Source organism: Pyxicephalus adspersus, chromosome 1 (genome assembly GCF_032062135.1).
Source record: "Pyxicephalus adspersus chromosome 1, UCB_Pads_2.0, whole genome shotgun sequence".
In the NCBI taxonomy this organism is placed as follows: domain Eukaryota; kingdom Metazoa; phylum Chordata; class Amphibia; order Anura; family Pyxicephalidae; genus Pyxicephalus; species Pyxicephalus adspersus.
Window position 1 is genome coordinate 38,254,438 of NC_092858.1, and position 17,633 is coordinate 38,272,070.

General features: G+C 40.7%; 1 protein-coding gene across 1 annotated transcript in view; it reads left to right on the forward strand.

The window, feature by feature from the left end:
• The first annotated feature begins 10,522 nt into the window (after positions 1-10,522).
• TFCP2 (transcription factor CP2) overlaps positions 10,523-17,633 on the forward strand; it is a 33,530-nt gene continuing 26,419 nt past the window's right edge. Inside the window, exon 1 of the mRNA XM_072407060.1 lies at positions 10,523-11,092. Within this exon, the coding sequence (XP_072263161.1) occupies positions 10,971-11,092 (122 nt within the window). The 5' untranslated portion in view covers positions 10,523-10,970. The remainder of the gene's footprint in view (positions 11,093-17,633) is intronic.

The window sequence follows — 17,633 nt, forward strand, 5'->3', positions numbered from 1 at the left end:
CTTGGTTTATTCTATTTTTCAATTTTTACTGGTTGTATTTCTGATGTTTATCTTGAAAATAATTTACATTGGAGATTCTTCATAAAATTTAAAAGGAAAAGGTTATGTAAATAAAGATTGAATTAATTATTATTGGCCCTGATTTATTAAAAAACTCCAAGGCTGGAGAGGATACACTTTGGTCAGTGAATCTGGGTGATCCAGCTAACCTGGAATGGATTTGCTAAGCTACCGTAAGTCGTTGATTTTTGCAGGCCTGTGTAAAAAGACCGACAGAGGGATGACAGGTGACACCAAAGGAAGATGAGAAATCCTGAGAATCAAAAATGACCTAGTATGAGCTATAAACATCCCCATCTTCACTTCAAGATCTGGACAGAGGAATGGAAAGTCCACTAAAGTAGAATAATGCATAGGAGTCACAAGAAGCCCAGGTTTTCTGGTGCTTTTCAATCCACTTACCTGTAACTATAGCTGTTAAAAGTTAGCTGGATGTCTTTGACCCGTGTGTATAAATTGGGCAAAATAGTGGGGAGACCATTTTTTAGCAATAAGACATCTCCTAGAGGTCAATATATGATTACTAGAGAGGGCCCGTACAAGTAACCTGAAGAAAGTGAGTACATCCTACGTGATAGGTTCACCTGAAAGGTCTCACAAAGACCAACAACTGCTTGTATGTGATATAAATTACCAACTACAGATCCACACTGACAGATTACTTTCAGCAGTATACATTACATGCAGTTTATCATGGGCATTTTCCCTATATAAGATACAAAGTTAACTCAAGCCCATCACATATGGTCTTCAAGAGCAGTGGTTGCCAACTTTTTGGAGCTCACGGACCACTAAATCTACGGACTCCAGACCACGCCTACGCAGGGAGCCATGTATCACCTAAAGGGGAAGAAACTTCACCCATAGTGACTTCACGATGCCTGAACCTGCCCACTCTTTCATTACAGGTCAGAGACACAACCCACCCACTGTCCTGATCCATACAGGAGACATGGTTCGTGGCTCTGGCCGGTGCGCCGGGGTCCTTCTCCGGACCTTGATTGGGGGTGCACCACCGAGAGCCAGGGCCACCAAAATTTTCTTGCGGACTGCTATTCCAGAGATCACAAGACAGCTCACTGCCTAATACACTTTCAAAGGTAATCACATATATTAATCACAGTACTACATACATTGAAGGATAAGTCCCCTCTCATAGAGACCATCTAAACATTCACTCGAAGAGAGTCAAAGTCATCAATACCAAATCTTTAGTAAGTGATTGTGCATAATGTCTGATTTGAAGATAACTATAAAAGGAGGTATCTCAAACCTACGTTGATTTTCTCCTGGCTATCAGTACTTTAAAATTAGGCTTGTCACATTCAGCATAATATTACACAGTATTTATATAGTGCCATCATATTACACAGCGCAGTGTCACACAGTGACAGTTATGTCACTAACTATCCATCAAAGAAGCTCCATGCAGAGAGTGTTCCTGGCTGAGATGTGAAGCTGGGACCTAGCACTGCTAAGGACAGAGCACTTACCTCTGAGACACTGTGCTGCATACTTACTCAGTATCCGGGATTAGGAATGTATTAAAGCCAGAGGCAATCAGGGAACAAGAATCTGACTTTATTTTGTGTTTAAAGACTAAAATAGAAATAGTACAAATAGTACAAATACTAAAAGTATTTGACAGGTAAATATTTTTACACAAAAATATTTTTGAACTACTGATTATAGGCTGGTCTTTACCGCTTCTCCTATTTGTTTAATTTTTATGCTGTGAATAGCTTAGTATAATTTGTTTTTTTCCTGCTCAAGTTTAATACCATCATACACAGAACAGGACAACATTACCTGGAGTACAAGTAGGAATCATAGGAATGAACAAGGGAATTCATTTAGGGCAGTTCATGGGCATGTTTAAAAGTAAAATTTGTCAGGAAGGATAAACCTCCCTGCTTTATGAAGCTGTATGGATATTCATTAGTTTAAATAATATTATCACAAAAAAATCAAAATGTTAGTAAAAAGAAAAGAATAATTATAAGCAATATAATTTTTAAGCCAGTAAAAAGTTGAAGACTAGGTAAAGGAAGTGATGGGTGCTAACTTATTGAGAATATCAACAGCAATAGACAATTGTTAAAAAATAAAAATGATCAGACAGAGGTACTGGCATAGAAAGTAGTTATTAACACTAGCTATTATGGTCAAATGTTGCCATCAAAGTCAACCATTGGAAATATATTTTCATTTTACTTTGGCCAATAAAAAATCAAATCATTTTTTTTTTTCTATCTTGACTTTATCAAACAATCCTGCACAGTGCATATTTTCCTGATATTGTCTGACACCATTGTATGGTTATTTCAGAGAAAAGTATAAATGTTAAAAGAGAAATGTTTCTTTTATAAAGGATTATTTGTCAAGAAATCGCTCACAAATCTAATGAGTGCTGTCTTATGTCTATGGGTAGTATAAGGTGGGGGTTTTACCAGGGTATGAAGCATGTAAGTGACAGAATAAAGACAAGTCTCTGAGTGTTGTGCTGCATATGACAATAAATCCCTTAGCAATAGTTACATTACAACCTAAATATCTATAGTACCTTTATATAGTACCTGTCTGAAATATATCTGTATAAACAAATACACCTGTGTGAAAGATAACTTTCCAAGATATACTGATGTAATGCTTCTGATAGTGAATCACCTGTGGACTTTCAGTGTACAAGTTACACCCAAATAAATCTAATTTTGTGCATGACTTGTACATGCTGGTTTTCCTCTTTACTCTAGCTGCTGTAAAGTACCAGCTCTGGCTCTATGTTTGACAGTGAGGTCCCAGTCTCTGCTACAAAAGTACAAACAGCAAGCTAAGGATGGTTCTTGTCCAATTCTCACCTCAGAGCTAGTACCGGGCGAGAATCTGACAGTGTACAGTGCTTGTTCATGGATCCGTCCTGGTGAATCCACGAACTATGAAAGACTAATACCTGCAATACAAATGAAGGGAGAGAGATAATCAAGACCGTTTGCCTCTGGCATTATTTATCAACTGTGTGTAAGTAGCTTTACACCTGAAACCTATCCTGACCTCTACTGACCTTATTTTCAGTCTGAAGCCTCTGTGGTGATTGTGTGCAGTCCCGAATCCCCAAGATTCCACTGCCAGAAAAACTGATTCACATACAGCTGGGGTCAGTGATATCTGTTTGTGTTTACTTGTGCAGATTGTGGAAAAAACAAAAAACTGAAATAAATATAAAAGCTATAGTATAAACGTTACTTGTCCAAGTTTTATTATTTCAGAAGATTGCTGATTTTTACAGGACACAAAGATCAGTGATTTGGAATGTTGAATTAATGTTAACAACCAACCTTATCTATCATGAACTGATCAGATGTCAGCAAAGTTAGACAAATATAAAGTGCATGGAGTAGCAAATTATAGGCAAGTACACACGTCCAATGGTTCTCGCCCGATAATCGTCTCAGGGCGATTGGGCGTGTGTACAGCAACCGTTGTCCATCATCCAAAACGACCATCCTGGCAGATCCACGGAGGACAGATGGCGACTGATCGTAATGCAAGGGAAGGGGGAGAGCGCGCAGCAGGGTGGCACTCGGTCGCTTCACTCCTCTTCATAGAGCAGAACGGTGCTGTATGTACAGCTATCATTCATGCATCTTTCAGTCTATTGTCGTTGGAAAGGATCTTCACGATCCTTTCCAACGACAAAAGACTGAAAGATGCATGAACAATAATTGCAGGTGTGTATGCGGCTTAAAACTGGAAGATGTATGTTCATTGCAGACACAATTATTTATTTTTATTAGCAACCAACAAAACAGATTTAAGCTACGTACACACTTCCAATTATTATCGTTGGAAAACGAACGACGAACGATCCTGCACGATATCTACGAACGATCGTATAGCACCGATCCTGCACATAGAGATAACGACACGATCGTTCGTAGATATTGTACACACAATAGATACGATCGTTTGAGCGATAGAGGAACTATGTGCACGACAGGAAAGTGAACGAACGTTCGTTCATTACGCATGCTCAGACCATGGACGATCAACGAACGATCGTACACACGAACGATGTTCAACGATCGTCGTCCAATCCGATCCGCCGGTCCGGTCGTTCGTTTCCAATGACTTTCCTCGTTCGTTGACATCGTTGGTTACTTTTTTACGAACTATTTTTTGCCCAATCGATCGTTCGTCGTTCGTTTTGAACGATAAAAATTGGAAGTGTGTACGCACCTTTAGAGTACTTAATCTGTCACATCACAAAATTAAACAGAAAATATGGTAAACAATACTGTAGCCATGTACATTTTGGAAATAAAAGAAAAAAGTATATAAATACAATTTACAACATGCTTTTTGGTTAAGTTACTCAAAAGTCAAACTGAAATCGGAACGAAATTTTAATGATAATAATTGGAAGAAAGGAGAAGAAGATAGGAAAGAAAGAAGGGAAGAATATTTGGGAAAATAGTAAAAATAGTAAAAGTTAGGTGGCAGTAGGAAGAATAGGTGTGAGGATGAGAGAACACATAAGAGAGGAGAGGGAAAAAGAGGGGGGGGGGGAGTAAGTGGAAAGCCCATCAAGCACTGAGGTCCTATGCAGGAGGGTGGAGCAGCCATAAATCCGCGGAAATCTTAAAGTCATCCCAGTAAAACCAGGTACGTACTGGTCTGCCTGCAGATCGGTCATCTGATCTCACAAGCTCTTCCATATATTGTACATCATTCACCCTGGTTACCCATTGTTGAACAGTTGGCGGTTACCCAACCTGGTTACCCATTGTTGAACAGTTCACTCCCATTGTTGAACAGCCTCCACAGTGGGGGAATGCAAGCTTTGGCTGCGTTTAATAGATGTCGCAAAAGAGATTTTTTATAGCGTTTCCTCGACATTGCCGACACATGCAGCAGGGCAAGCTCTGGTTTGTCATTGATCGACACCCCTGTCAATCTTTGTACTGCAACACCCGCCCAGAACTGAGCCAGAACAGGGCAGTTCCAAAATATGTGTAATAGGATACCTGTGTGATGACCACATCTCCATCTCGAGCTTGTGTGCCGAATAATTTTTACCAGTCGATCAGGAGTTCTATACCACCTAGTAAGTAATTTATAGTTGGGCTCTTGGTACCAGTTGCTAATAGAGGCCTTATGTCCGTAGTATAGCTTGAGGCCTATTTCGTCTTCCGTAAACTTAATGTTAAGGTCCCTCCTCCATTTGGCTATGAAATTAGAAACAGAAGAGTCACGTGCAGTCAGTTGCAATTTATACATATAAGAGAGCACACCTCTCAGGGGGTCTCCCATGACGCACAGGCTTTCTATTGGGGTGAGGGGACCATAAAAATCCTGTGCCAACAGTAGGAACAAAATAAAATGTTGGTATTGTATCTTTCTCCATGCATATAGGCAAGGAAGGGAGTGATCTATTTGAAGGTGCTCTATGCTAAGCCAGGAGGAGGGTTGGGAAAAACGGGTAGCTAGGAAAATGCCATTTTCAATCCAAATCCTAAAGATTGGATCCTTCCTACTGGTTGGAAACTTGGGGTGCCTCAGTATAGCTGACATAGGGGAAGGGATGGCAACAATCCATTCTATACAGAAATACTTCATCACCATTCTGAGCATCTCACCTATCAGGGGATGGCGATGTAGGATGGCAATTTCCTCAGATGGGGACCATGCCGCAACACTTAACATTACAAGGGACATTGTGTCTTCCAGTCTGACCCAGCCCTTAAAGCTGGCATGTCTGGCAAGTGGGTCAGGAGAACATATGATACAATATTGGGTCCAGGAAGGCTATGCCCCCTTTTTCTTTTGGCAGTCGGAGAAGATATTTGCTAAGACAGAGGGTGTCAGTGTTCCAAATAAATTTTAAGAATTCCTAACAAAATTTATGCAGCAAGTGGAGAGGGGGTCGCACCGGTGGAGTCTGAAGTAAGTACAGCAGGCGGAGCATAATATTCATTTTCAAAATATTACAGTGGCCAAACCACGAAAAGGCCTGTTGTCTCCATTGCTGAAGATCTCCATGGATTGTATTGAGAAGCAGTATGAAATTTAATTCTACTACTTTCCTCAGATCGGCTGGAATGTTGTTGCCTAGATAACGAATAGAGCCCCGCGCCCATTTAAATGGGAATGAAGGAGACAAAGTTTTCTTAAGCTCAGGCGGCAAGTTAACTTCAAGTACTTCTGATTTTTGAAGGTTGACTTTGTAGTCAGAGAACTCTGCATATTGGCGCAATTCCTTCAGCAGATTGGGAGGGATGGTGCAGACACAATAATGTCAAATACCAGACAGTATTTTATAATTGCAGCAGGATTTCCAACCCTATACAGAAATGTTACACATGCAACATATAGATTATTGTTTCAGAAAATATGTTTAGGTGCCTTTGTTCTTGAGTTCATATAGATTCAGAAAATGTTCTTCAGAATGTGTACTTTTTTTTTTGCTTATTGTATCTTTTGGGTGTGTCTATTGTTGTCGAAACAAAAAACTTGGCTGTTTTGGTAACACAGATTAGTGGTTTCCCCAGTTCCACCGAGCCTTTTCAGCTCATGTTCAAATATTAAAGGTTGGGAAACCCACCCACATAGTAAACATCCCAACCTGCTGCACCTTTATATTAAATAATGCAGTAACCAATCAAGTAAATTATAATGAAGTGAATCTGACATATAATAATATCCACAGAGGGTGAATCTTCCATGCGTATGTGGTAAAAATAAAAGTGATTGATTTACCATTTGAAAGTCTTAATTCACCACTTTATAAAAAGACCACAAAGTGTAATTTCTACTTGAGTTATAGTGCAATAACTCTAGTGCTTTTTTTTTTTTTGCACAAAACAAAAATGTTCCATAAAGCACAACAAGTCATATTCATTAGGGCCGCCCCTTCAAAATGACCGGCTTACCAATGCTCCTTAACATACTACATACGTAGAAAAAAAATATATATATAATTGTTTCCCAATGAATTACAACAATCTGCTGTGCAATTGTATGCGCTGTGGCACTGAAGAGGTTAAAATAGGCACAATTTTTTTTTGTACTGGAGTTCTCCACGTTTGCATGGGTTTCCTCCCACAACTCAAAAACATGCAGTTAGGTTTTTTGGCTTCCCCCAAAATTGACCTTAGATTGTGTTAAAAACACATGACTATGGTAGGGACATTAGATTGTGAGCTCCTTTGAGGGACAGCTAGTGACATGACTATGGACTTTGTACAGCACTGCGTAATATGTTGTTGCTATATAAATACTGTGTAATAATAATATTATTACTGCAAAACTACTGTCAGTTTTTTTTATTTTTATGTGTGTATCTTAAGATTTATCTTCAGTTGATATCCCAGAGAGTCAGAAATGAAGAAGACAATATTTTAGCTTTACATATGCTTTAGTTTCCAGACCGTAATTATGTCCAATGTAAATGGATCCTTGCCACTTGCCACAAATATTTAATGTTCCATTCAACTTAATATTCAGTCAGTAGTATGATAATATTCACCATTATATCGAACAGAAATGTTGATTGTGACATCTAGGGTTTTATTTATAAAGCAGTGAATTTGACTGTATCACAAGTATCAATGTGTATGGCTTAGTTAAAGAACTAAAACAAAAAAATTACACTTACCTTTAATCCTGCAGGTCCCTCGATGGCGCTGGTCCTTCTCGTGTTGTCCTGGAATTCCTCTTCGTCCAAGTGCTGAGGATGTGCAGGCCGCCGCCATCTTCATTCTTCTATTCCGTCTTCTTCTTGTCTTCTTTGCATCTCACCTGATCTTGTACTGTGCAGGTGTGAGATCAACTGATGTAGCCACTGTAAAGGGGAAAAAAACAGAGCCCATCTCACTGCTCTTGCGTGAGATCGGCATCTCTTTCCCTTACCAGAAAAAATGCTCCTTCTGTGCATGTCTAGGATAAGAGCATGTGCAGAAGGTGCACCTACCGTGTTTCCCCGATGATAAGGCATCCTATCAAATAAGCCACCCCCCGATTTTTGCTCAAACAATAAAATAAAGCACCCCCGCAAATAAGACATCCTCCGATACCTGATACTGTGTGCCTCCTCGATGCTGGCTGCAGTGCAGAGTGAAACTGAAAGTAACTTCAAAGGACAAGCAAGCTGCTGATCCCTGCCCTAACAGAGTCTGTTACCTGGCCATAGAAGCCAAAAAAAAGTGAGTCAGTGATCAGAAGGGGACAATCAATGGCACATACAGTAGTGATCAGAAAGGGGATAATCAATGGCACATACAGTAGTGATCAGAAAGGGGACAATCAATGGCACAGAGTGATCAGAAAGGGGACAATCAATGGCACAGAGTGATCAGAAGGGGACAATCGATGGCACATGAGTGATCAGAAAGGGGACAATCAATGGCACATGATTGATCAGAAGGCGACAATCAATGGCACAGAGTGATCAGAAGGGGACAATCAATGGCACATGAGTGATCATGAGTGATTTTCAACAATAAATGTGTACTGTAGTCTTCTTCATGGAAAAATAAGACATCTCCCTGAAAATAAGACCTAGGGCATATTTTGGCATTTCAAAAAATATAAGACAGTGCCTTATTATAGGGGAAACAGGGTAGATCCCAGGATAAGGGATGTAGGTATCCCGGGAGGCTCTGTGCTCCCATTCATTCCTAATCTCTGTAATGTTTGGCCAGCAAAAGGGTGCAGCACTGCCCCTTTAATTCTTGATCACCTCAACAGAGTGCAGAGCCTTCCAGGATACCTAAGTCACGCATCCTGGGAGGCTTTTGGCTGCTCCTTCTGCGCATGCTTGAGATGCTCGGGAGGCCTTTCATCAACAGAAAAAAAATTGCCGATCTCACGTCTGGTGCTCCCTCTGCGCCGGGCATAAGACGGATATTGGGACAATGCAGGTAGAAACCTCCCGACGGATAGATTGACCTGCGAGATTGAAGGTGTGAGGTTTTGAGTTTACTTCTGCTTTAACAAACACATCTGCATCTACAGTCTTGTTTTAGTCCCCCTGCAAAGTCCCCCCAATATCTGTTGATCCTGTGGTAGGGTGGCAATGATGTTCATGCTCATTTAAAGCTGAAAACAAAAACCTAAACTTTATTTTCAAAGAACTCTCGATCTCTCTACAATTTAAAGTGGAGTCCAATAGGTCCCGAATTTCTTCTTTCTGGAGCAGACAGGACAGCAGACACCACCATCTTTTCTCAGCTTCTGCTCACATCAACCAGGTGACACGTCTTCCTGAAAATGTAAAATACAATGTTGATCCCACGCCGAATGCGTTAGATGTGTACTTTTTTTTACATTCCAGGAAAGCCCAATAACACATACTCGCTCTCAGGCATGCGCAGAAGGAGCAGCACGCCACGTCCTGGTATACGTGACACAAATGTCCCAGGAGGCTGCGGGTTTCCTCTTTGGTCCTTAATGGCATAATGGTAAAGATAGAAGGGGAGGGGTTTTCCCCAATAAATTAAAGCATACCTAAACTCAGAAATTTCACTTTATATAAGAGGGTAGACAACCCTTTAATGTAAAGAAAAAATTCTGTTTTTTTTTTTTTTTAAATGCAACACCCTTTTTTTTTTAAAAAAAAGACGGTGCAGCACCCTCTAATTCTCAGGAATGAATGGGAGTGCAAAGCCTCCCGACACACCTAGGTCACCCATCCCAGGAGGCTCTTGGGTGCTCCTTCTGCGCATACCTGAGCATCTCGAGCATACGCAGCCTTTTTGTGAAAAGGACCAAAAATTGGCATGAGTCCAACCTACGTCACCCGATCTTGCACCTGGGTTGGGTGACGTATGAAGAAAAAACCTGGAAGAATAGGGGAAGATGGGAGCGCCCTTATCGCCAGCCCAAAGATGGATGCCGGGACGACGCGGGACCCGATGGAAGAAACCTCCGGATGGATCGGACTGCCCTGCAGGATTGAAGGTAAGTAGATTTTGTGTGTTTCGGGGGATTTTTAGTTTAGTTCCTCAGTAATTAAAACTTTTTTTAAAAAAAGAACATTTCTACATTGTATAGAAGATTTAGCCACCCTTTTATATAATGTGGTGACAGCTCCGCTTTAAATGTAGAGGAGCCAGGAATCATGTTTTGTAAAGAATGTCTGCAATATCATCCTGCCCGGCATGTGTGCAATGTAAGGGTTCGGCTGAATGGCCCTGCAATGTATTGAACACATGAATGTGAATGTTGTCCCTTCCCTGAGATAACTAACAGCTCCTCTTCCTGTCACACTACACACGTCACACCGCGCATGCTTCGCCTCAAGTTTCGTCCATGCCTGTCACTAGCCAATGGCATCCAGTTCCGCTCGGTATCTCCGCCCCCCCCGCTGCCGCCCCGTTCACAGTGGCTCCCTCAGCAAGCATCCCAAAACCTGAATGTTGATTGGTGGATGATTGGCGAAGCAGAGGCGTGGTTTGGTCACGTCACTGTGTGCGTCGTGTCGCCGCTCTCGCTTCCTCCATGTTGCCTTGTTGAGCAGGCTGGGCAGCTTGTCACCTGTGAGGGGAGTCCGGACCCGAGACAGCCGCTGTCTGCCCGCCCCATACTTATGTCTCGCCGTGTACAGGGGAGGCGGTAGCCGAGTGCCAGTGCTGGAGCTTTTCCTGTGATGCCTCCCTCAGCAGCTGCCGCAGCCACTATGATCTCCTAGAAAGCTACAACCGGGGCTGCCCACTTTACGGACCGAATCCCGCCCAAACCAGCGTCACACTGTGCCCGGGCATGTCCGCCCCTGTCAGCGCCATATTTCCGTACAGCCGGGGCTCCGCTCTCCGTGGGTAATTGGAAGGTGCTGCTCCCGGGCTGTATCCCCTCCTCCCGTCTGAATACTGGAACATTGTAGGGGCGACACCGGTCCTCTTCACTCCGCAGCCATGGCTTGGGCATTGAAGCTTCCCCTGGCAGATGAAGTCATAGAGGCGGGATTGGTACAAGACTTTGATGCCAGTTTGTCGGGCATTGGGCAAGAGTTGGGTGCTGGCGCCTACAGTATGAGGTAATTGTGCTTCCTAGTATTATCCTGAGCGGGTCAAAGTCCCCATATCCCCTTCTCCCCCGTCCTGTCACCCAGCTCGCCCAGGCATGGAACGTCTGATGAGTGGTGTCACCCAGTCATTTCCTCCGTCCACCAATGGGCACACCTTGCCCGTCATTGCCATGCTGGCAGATCAGTAGGTGCCGGGGATGTCTGATCCCTGCATGCCCATGTGTGCACCATGAGATCCGCATGGCTTTATACCTACGTGTAACAACATGTCCATGGCCGGCTTACAGAGTGCCTAACACATGGCACATGGGCAACCTCAAGGGTAGAGCCCCATCTGCACAATTCATCTGATACAGATTTACCTTTTCTTCCTTATTAAAGAACCCAAAGTTACCTCATGTGACCTGTATATCATTGACCCCATTGCTGTAACGTTCCCCCCCTACCAACATGTGTCTCATTGGCCATTCACACAATACAAAGCAATCTGTGATTGGTCAGGAAGATATTGGTGAATGTGATTGGTCGGAGAGATATTGGGAATGGGATTGTAACATCCGATGATCACTGGGGTTGAAAGTAAACAGAAAATTTAATTGTCAGAGATCTTCTGACGGGGACTTGTTCTTACAACTAAGTAAAGATTCCCTTACTGTTAAGCAGTTTCCTTCCCCTATCCTGTTGTAGAAATTTCAGCATTTTCCATACTCCCAGCCATCTCGTTTTTCCTCCTAAGGAACCTTTAGTGTAATATTTATTGAGTGTCTTAGTGAACACCTTCAAAAACCCAGTTTTTTTTTAGGGAATAGGCCTTTAATGTTGGTGGCCACCATGATAAATGATCCCCTTTACAGTACTGGCTAGAATACTGCTACTAAGATTATCGTTAGTTAATCTAGATTGTAAGCTCTTCTGGGCAGGGTCCCCTCCTCCTCCTGTGTCACTGTCTATATCTGTCTTTTGCAACCTCTATTTATTCTACAGTGCTACGTAATATGTTGGCGCTACATATATATTAGTAATGTTGGCACCAGAATATTTCAGGTATCAGCAAATGTAAGATTGATCAATGGACAGTTCAAGGAACTCCTGGAATCATCTGGAGGAATCTTGGCTTTCCACAGTCCCAGATTGGGAGTTGTTCTTCTATAGAAATAGTTTTAGAATGTAATAATGCAAGAAATGCTTGAAAACATTACCACACCTAGGGGTGCCTAATAATTCATATGCCCAATTTAGTTGGTGATTTGAAGCATTTGGTGGGATGCTTGTTAGACGTGTATAAAAGCAGTACATTAATTTTTACAAATAAAAGCCCTGCTGTAAAGTGTAGTGGGTCGTGTAAACCAATTGAAGTTGAACCAAATTGCTTCTGTTGGGGATCTTCCGTCTGAATGAGATGACTGGCACACATGTGAATGTGCGTTCATTTATTTCAGTACAGACACGTGCTGAGACTGTACACTGAGCTCTGCATGTCCTTCTTAGTATGTAAAGTTATTTTGCAACTAAAGAGATATTGTATCATTACACCAAAAGGGCCTGTACTTTCATGTAACAATCAGATTGGGTTCTGTACCCTGGAGGGTGATGGTAGAATCATTGCAGATTGGTGCTGACATTACTTGGTTTGTTTTATGAAGAAGAGGGTTTAGGTTACAAACATATCATCTGCAAAGGTTTGCTGTCATACTTGATGAAATTGTTATTCTTTGTGGGTCAATTTCACCGAAGTATAAAGTTTGTATAACTGCTACCATTTGGCTGACGTCCAGGGTGAGTTTTCTTATTCTAAACAAGTAGTAAAGAGCTTGAATACTTTTGCTGCCAGAACATTCTTTTTTCAACTACGATAAAATGTGCATTTTCATACCTGAAATATTTTTTACATTTCTCCTGAAAGCAGAGTGGTTGTGGAATAAAAGACAGTAGTTGTAATTATTTTTCTCACAATATTTGTGCTAAAAATATCGCGTCAAACCTGTTTTTGCATCATGTTGCTAATATGCCCCAACTGTCTAATGTCCAATGCTCTGTAGATATTTTAGTGTCACCTATGTCTAGGTTCTCTTTACTGAAAACCTGCCATGAGAGAACTACCAAGTTTTCCACTTCTGACTCTTTTATGATGTTAAAATGGTCTTCCAGCTTAAAAAAAAAAATCTATGTATGTCAGGAAAATGAGAAATTCAGACATTCCAACCTTAACATTGCATTTCTTTCCCTCAGACAGGCCCTCATGTAGTTATTGTGCTGAGTATATAAACATGCATGTAAAGGCAAAGCTTTATCTCTACGTATACATTTATAGAAAGATTTGTAAAAAAGCTTGTTATGAGAGTGATAGGATTTCTGTATCTATGAATTAGCTTTATTTAGTTACATTGCTGGCTTTCTAAGTTGATCAAATAATGTAAATATGAACTATTTTGAGCTGGGTTTTTTTCCAGCCAAAGTAATTTGTCACAGATGCAGGTAAAAAGGAATGTAGCCTTCCCCCATATGTAATGATGGAAAAATAACAGAACTGTCTCAGAAATGTGCTAAGATCAGTTCTCATGGCTATTATCCCGTATGTATACATTGGGGGTTAGTACAAACAGGGATTTATTGTTATAATGGAAAACTCCATGACTGTTCTAGTAATCTGGTTAATGTAGTAATGTGCGGTATATTGGATTTACCTCTGTACCCACAATTCAGTAATCTTTGTGCTGACACTTGCACTCTTCCCCAGAGCTGGCCAGGTGTTAAGGTAATCCTGATTTGCAAGCTTCTATAAAATGATCTGGCCCTTTGGAGAAGCTCAGCAGCTATGCAAGTTGAGAAGTTTATAACTATGAAACCAGGATCAGGAGGAGTATGCAGATGAGGTTTTCCTGCTTGCCAAGGGTAATGGCAGACAGCTGTAATTGATTTGCTTCAAAGAATATCTACAACCAAAACTTCTAGTTTTTCAGGAATAGGTAGGTAAGGGTGTCATTTATTTCCCTCTAACTCATTGAGGAGGCTCGCTTACTGGCAGAAAACTTCTGCAAAGTTAGGGAAATCACCTTTTACAATTGTCATGAGAACAATCCCTATACCAATTGGATGATTTTTCCCACCATTTTTAGTGTTTTTTTTTTTTAAGTATGTTTTGTATTATGTTGTGTTAAATAGTCTGTAAAGCAAACAGAATTTTTTATCCCTATTTAATGTACATTGCTGTGTAATATGTTGCCGCTATATAAATCCTGTATAATGATAATAATTACACATTACCAAGGTGTTTTTATAATTGAACATCATGCATGTAATCCTTTAGTACTTTCATACAGTTACAGGTAAAGTTAAATTGTGTGTAAAACATGTTATTTTTAATTGTTTTTTTCAGGTATAGTTATGGGAACAAACTGGTTAGTGATTTAGAGTATAGACAGTGAGACCAAGGGTTGTCTTAAAGCCATATACCATATCCTTAAGCAATATACATCCAGCCTGCCAGTGCCATTCATTAGATATTCGTTCCCATTTAGCTTGTCCCTCAGATGAGTCTTTTATGTCCAGACTGCTTTACCCAAGTTAAATAGAATATGTAAAGTGTGGAATGCAAAGCTTTCTTTTCCATAACCAAGTAAGCCAAGTCCAGACTGCATTACAAAAACATTGAGTGCAGATGAAAGTGTCAGAAATGAGGCCGTCTGCTTCATCAGCTAAATGGCAAGATCGGCCTTTAGATGCCCTGCAATTTCTAAACTGTAAATGCAGAAGCAAAGCAAGCGTACAGACTCTAATAATTTTAAACAGGATTTATATAGTGCTAACATTACACAGCACTGTACATTAAATTGGGGTTGCAAATGACAGACAGTGACACAAGAGGAGGAGAGGACCTTGTCCAGAAGAGTTGTAGTTTTAGTCCTTAACAGAATTGCATCAGGTACCCAGCCAGAAACATGTTAGGAGATAAATTGCGTAGTTCTAAATTATATTTAGTCTTTGTAACAGGACCACAGCCATAACTTGGTGTGAGTGAGATTTTGCCAGCACCACATATTTGCTGATTATGTGACTTTCCTATCTTTTTCTTAGCCCCTTGCATTGATGACAGGTCCAGGACCAAGTCACCACCTAATTCCCCAGAGCCCAATCTTCCAGGTCCACCATGATCCTTTTCAGGCATTGGTGGTTACTGATGATATAACTCTTGTGCATGCATAGTTGTGCAGCATTGCCCGGATTCTAGGTCTGTTCTCTGCCATGCTAGTTTAGTGTAAAAGCCTCGTATTATACTGCATGGTGCCTGCCCTGTGCAATGGTAAATGGTATTTTTGCAAAATTCCTTGGATACTCTGTACTTTAAGTTTACTTCAGGTTTAACGCAAAAGAACTGCCCTGAAAGAAAGCTCCCATGGAATCTATTTATTACCATGCCACACTTGAATTCAGGAAAGGTATGCTAATCCTCTATAGCTTTTCAAGATTTCCTATACAGTAGATTCCAAGAGGAGGTTTTGTTCTTTTCCAACAGTTTTACTGCTCCCCAACCCTTCATCCATACAGATAGCTTTCACAGCTTCTATTAATACAATCAGAAGAGTTTATAACAGCTTTATTCAAATGACTAAATCTTGTCCCGTCTTGGAACTCTTTTGATACATTAAGCAAGGACTTTTGTGTGAGGCACTGTAGGTTCCACAACACATTTTATAAATGGGTCAAAAATGCAGACTGCATTGCCCATGATTGAGCAGAATATATTGGAGAATGGCTAGTTATATCCATATGTTTTAATTGGACATCCTAGACTTTGGCTTCATCATGCTTTAGTTACATTGTAATCACGTTTTGTGTGATTCTTTCTATATGAATTTTTGTCCTTGGAATAAATGCTCAAACACAGATTATTTAACAGCATTTCTTCGTTAAGCACTTTAAACAGATTTTTTGGGGAACAAATATTTTTTATTTAAAGGTATTGTAATTCTAATATTAATGTATTTACACAAAGGATATCAATTAACTTTGTGTGTACCAAATCCAGGTATTACCATGACTTGTACAATAATTGTCTTTGGAAAGGATCTTTCACTATCCTTTCTAACGACAAAGACTGGACGATGCATGAATGAGCCCTGTAGATACAACGCCATTCTGCTCTATAGAGAGGGGAGGGGGACGTAACGACACCCCGCTGCGCTTTCGCCTTCACTTGTGTTACGGTCGGAATGACGAATGGCGAGCGCTGTACACACGCCAGAATCTTGTACGATATCAGCCCTGAGGCGATAGTTTGACGAGAATCATCTGAAGTGTGTATGTAGCCTTAGAGCAGAGCTGTTGGAGACACCCTAGAGGAAACTACAAGGTGGATGATTACAAGATAGGTCACCCCGCATGAGAGGCAGTGACTGGTCTTTATTACAGGAAGCTCTGGCAGAAAGGTGGAGTTTTCTTGCTGAATTGCTGCATAAATCTGAAGGAAATACACCAAGAGTCCAGTAAGAATGCACATTCCTCTTGTGTTCAGAGAATGTTTGCTTATCCTGAGGTTCAGATTTATTAGCACTGGAATCTGTAGTTGGAAAATCTGGGGTTATGTGATGGCTAGCTCCACAGGATCCTTGGTTATCTTTGTCAATACTTGTATCTGGTTCTTGCTGTTTTCATGCCTGCAGACAGATCTTAAGCAGGGCAAGTAGTGAAGAAAAACCAGTACATTCCTTTCATGCAAACCACCGCCTGTCTGTGGGCTGCTTCACTAATATTCAGCCGGTCACACATGAGAGAATCAGTCTGGACTAATTGATGTTGGGTGTTTGTTTCAGTCTGTAAGAGGTTGAATAATAGTCTGTTTTTCTTTATTTTTGCACTACTGGGACTGATAAAGACTTCTTAATATCAGTATAGATGTAACATTATTTTTACATATGTGAAATTTGTACAATTTCATGGTCCCAAGTTTGTTCAGCATGCTGTGGCAAATTGTCCTAAAAGGGTAAAGTCTAAAGAAAATTTTTTTTTTTTTTTGTCTGAAACTTTTTAGGTTGGTAAGCGTTATATTAAAAAAGAGACCTATTCTGAAAGTTGTCTGCCACTGTTGACTGACACTAGGTGCCTGACTCACATTTGTTTTGCACAAAAAAGCAGGATAGATTCACTTTATGACAGCATGCATCCTCCATACCCCCAAACCCGTAGGAGGGTTCTGTTTTTGAAAATGAATTACATTACATTTTCACTCTAAAGTCAGTCAAACTCAGAAATATTGGTGATATAATGTGACGTTATTGTGCTCCAGAACATTAAATCAACAGTGTGACTTAAAAGAAGCTTTACATTTTAGAATAGCAGAGTTAGAGAACTGACCTCAGTCCCACTGAAATGATGTGGTAAATGCTGAAGTAAGTAGTTATTATAAAAACAGTGTTGTAATCTCACTTGTTAAAGGGTATACTCATGTTACCCAGTACTCTTATCCATTTTTTTGTTGTTGTTCTGTCTGTGTATTGATTTGTAAGTGACTGTAGCATTTCCTTCCTTGTGGGATGGTCCGGGTCTGATAGAT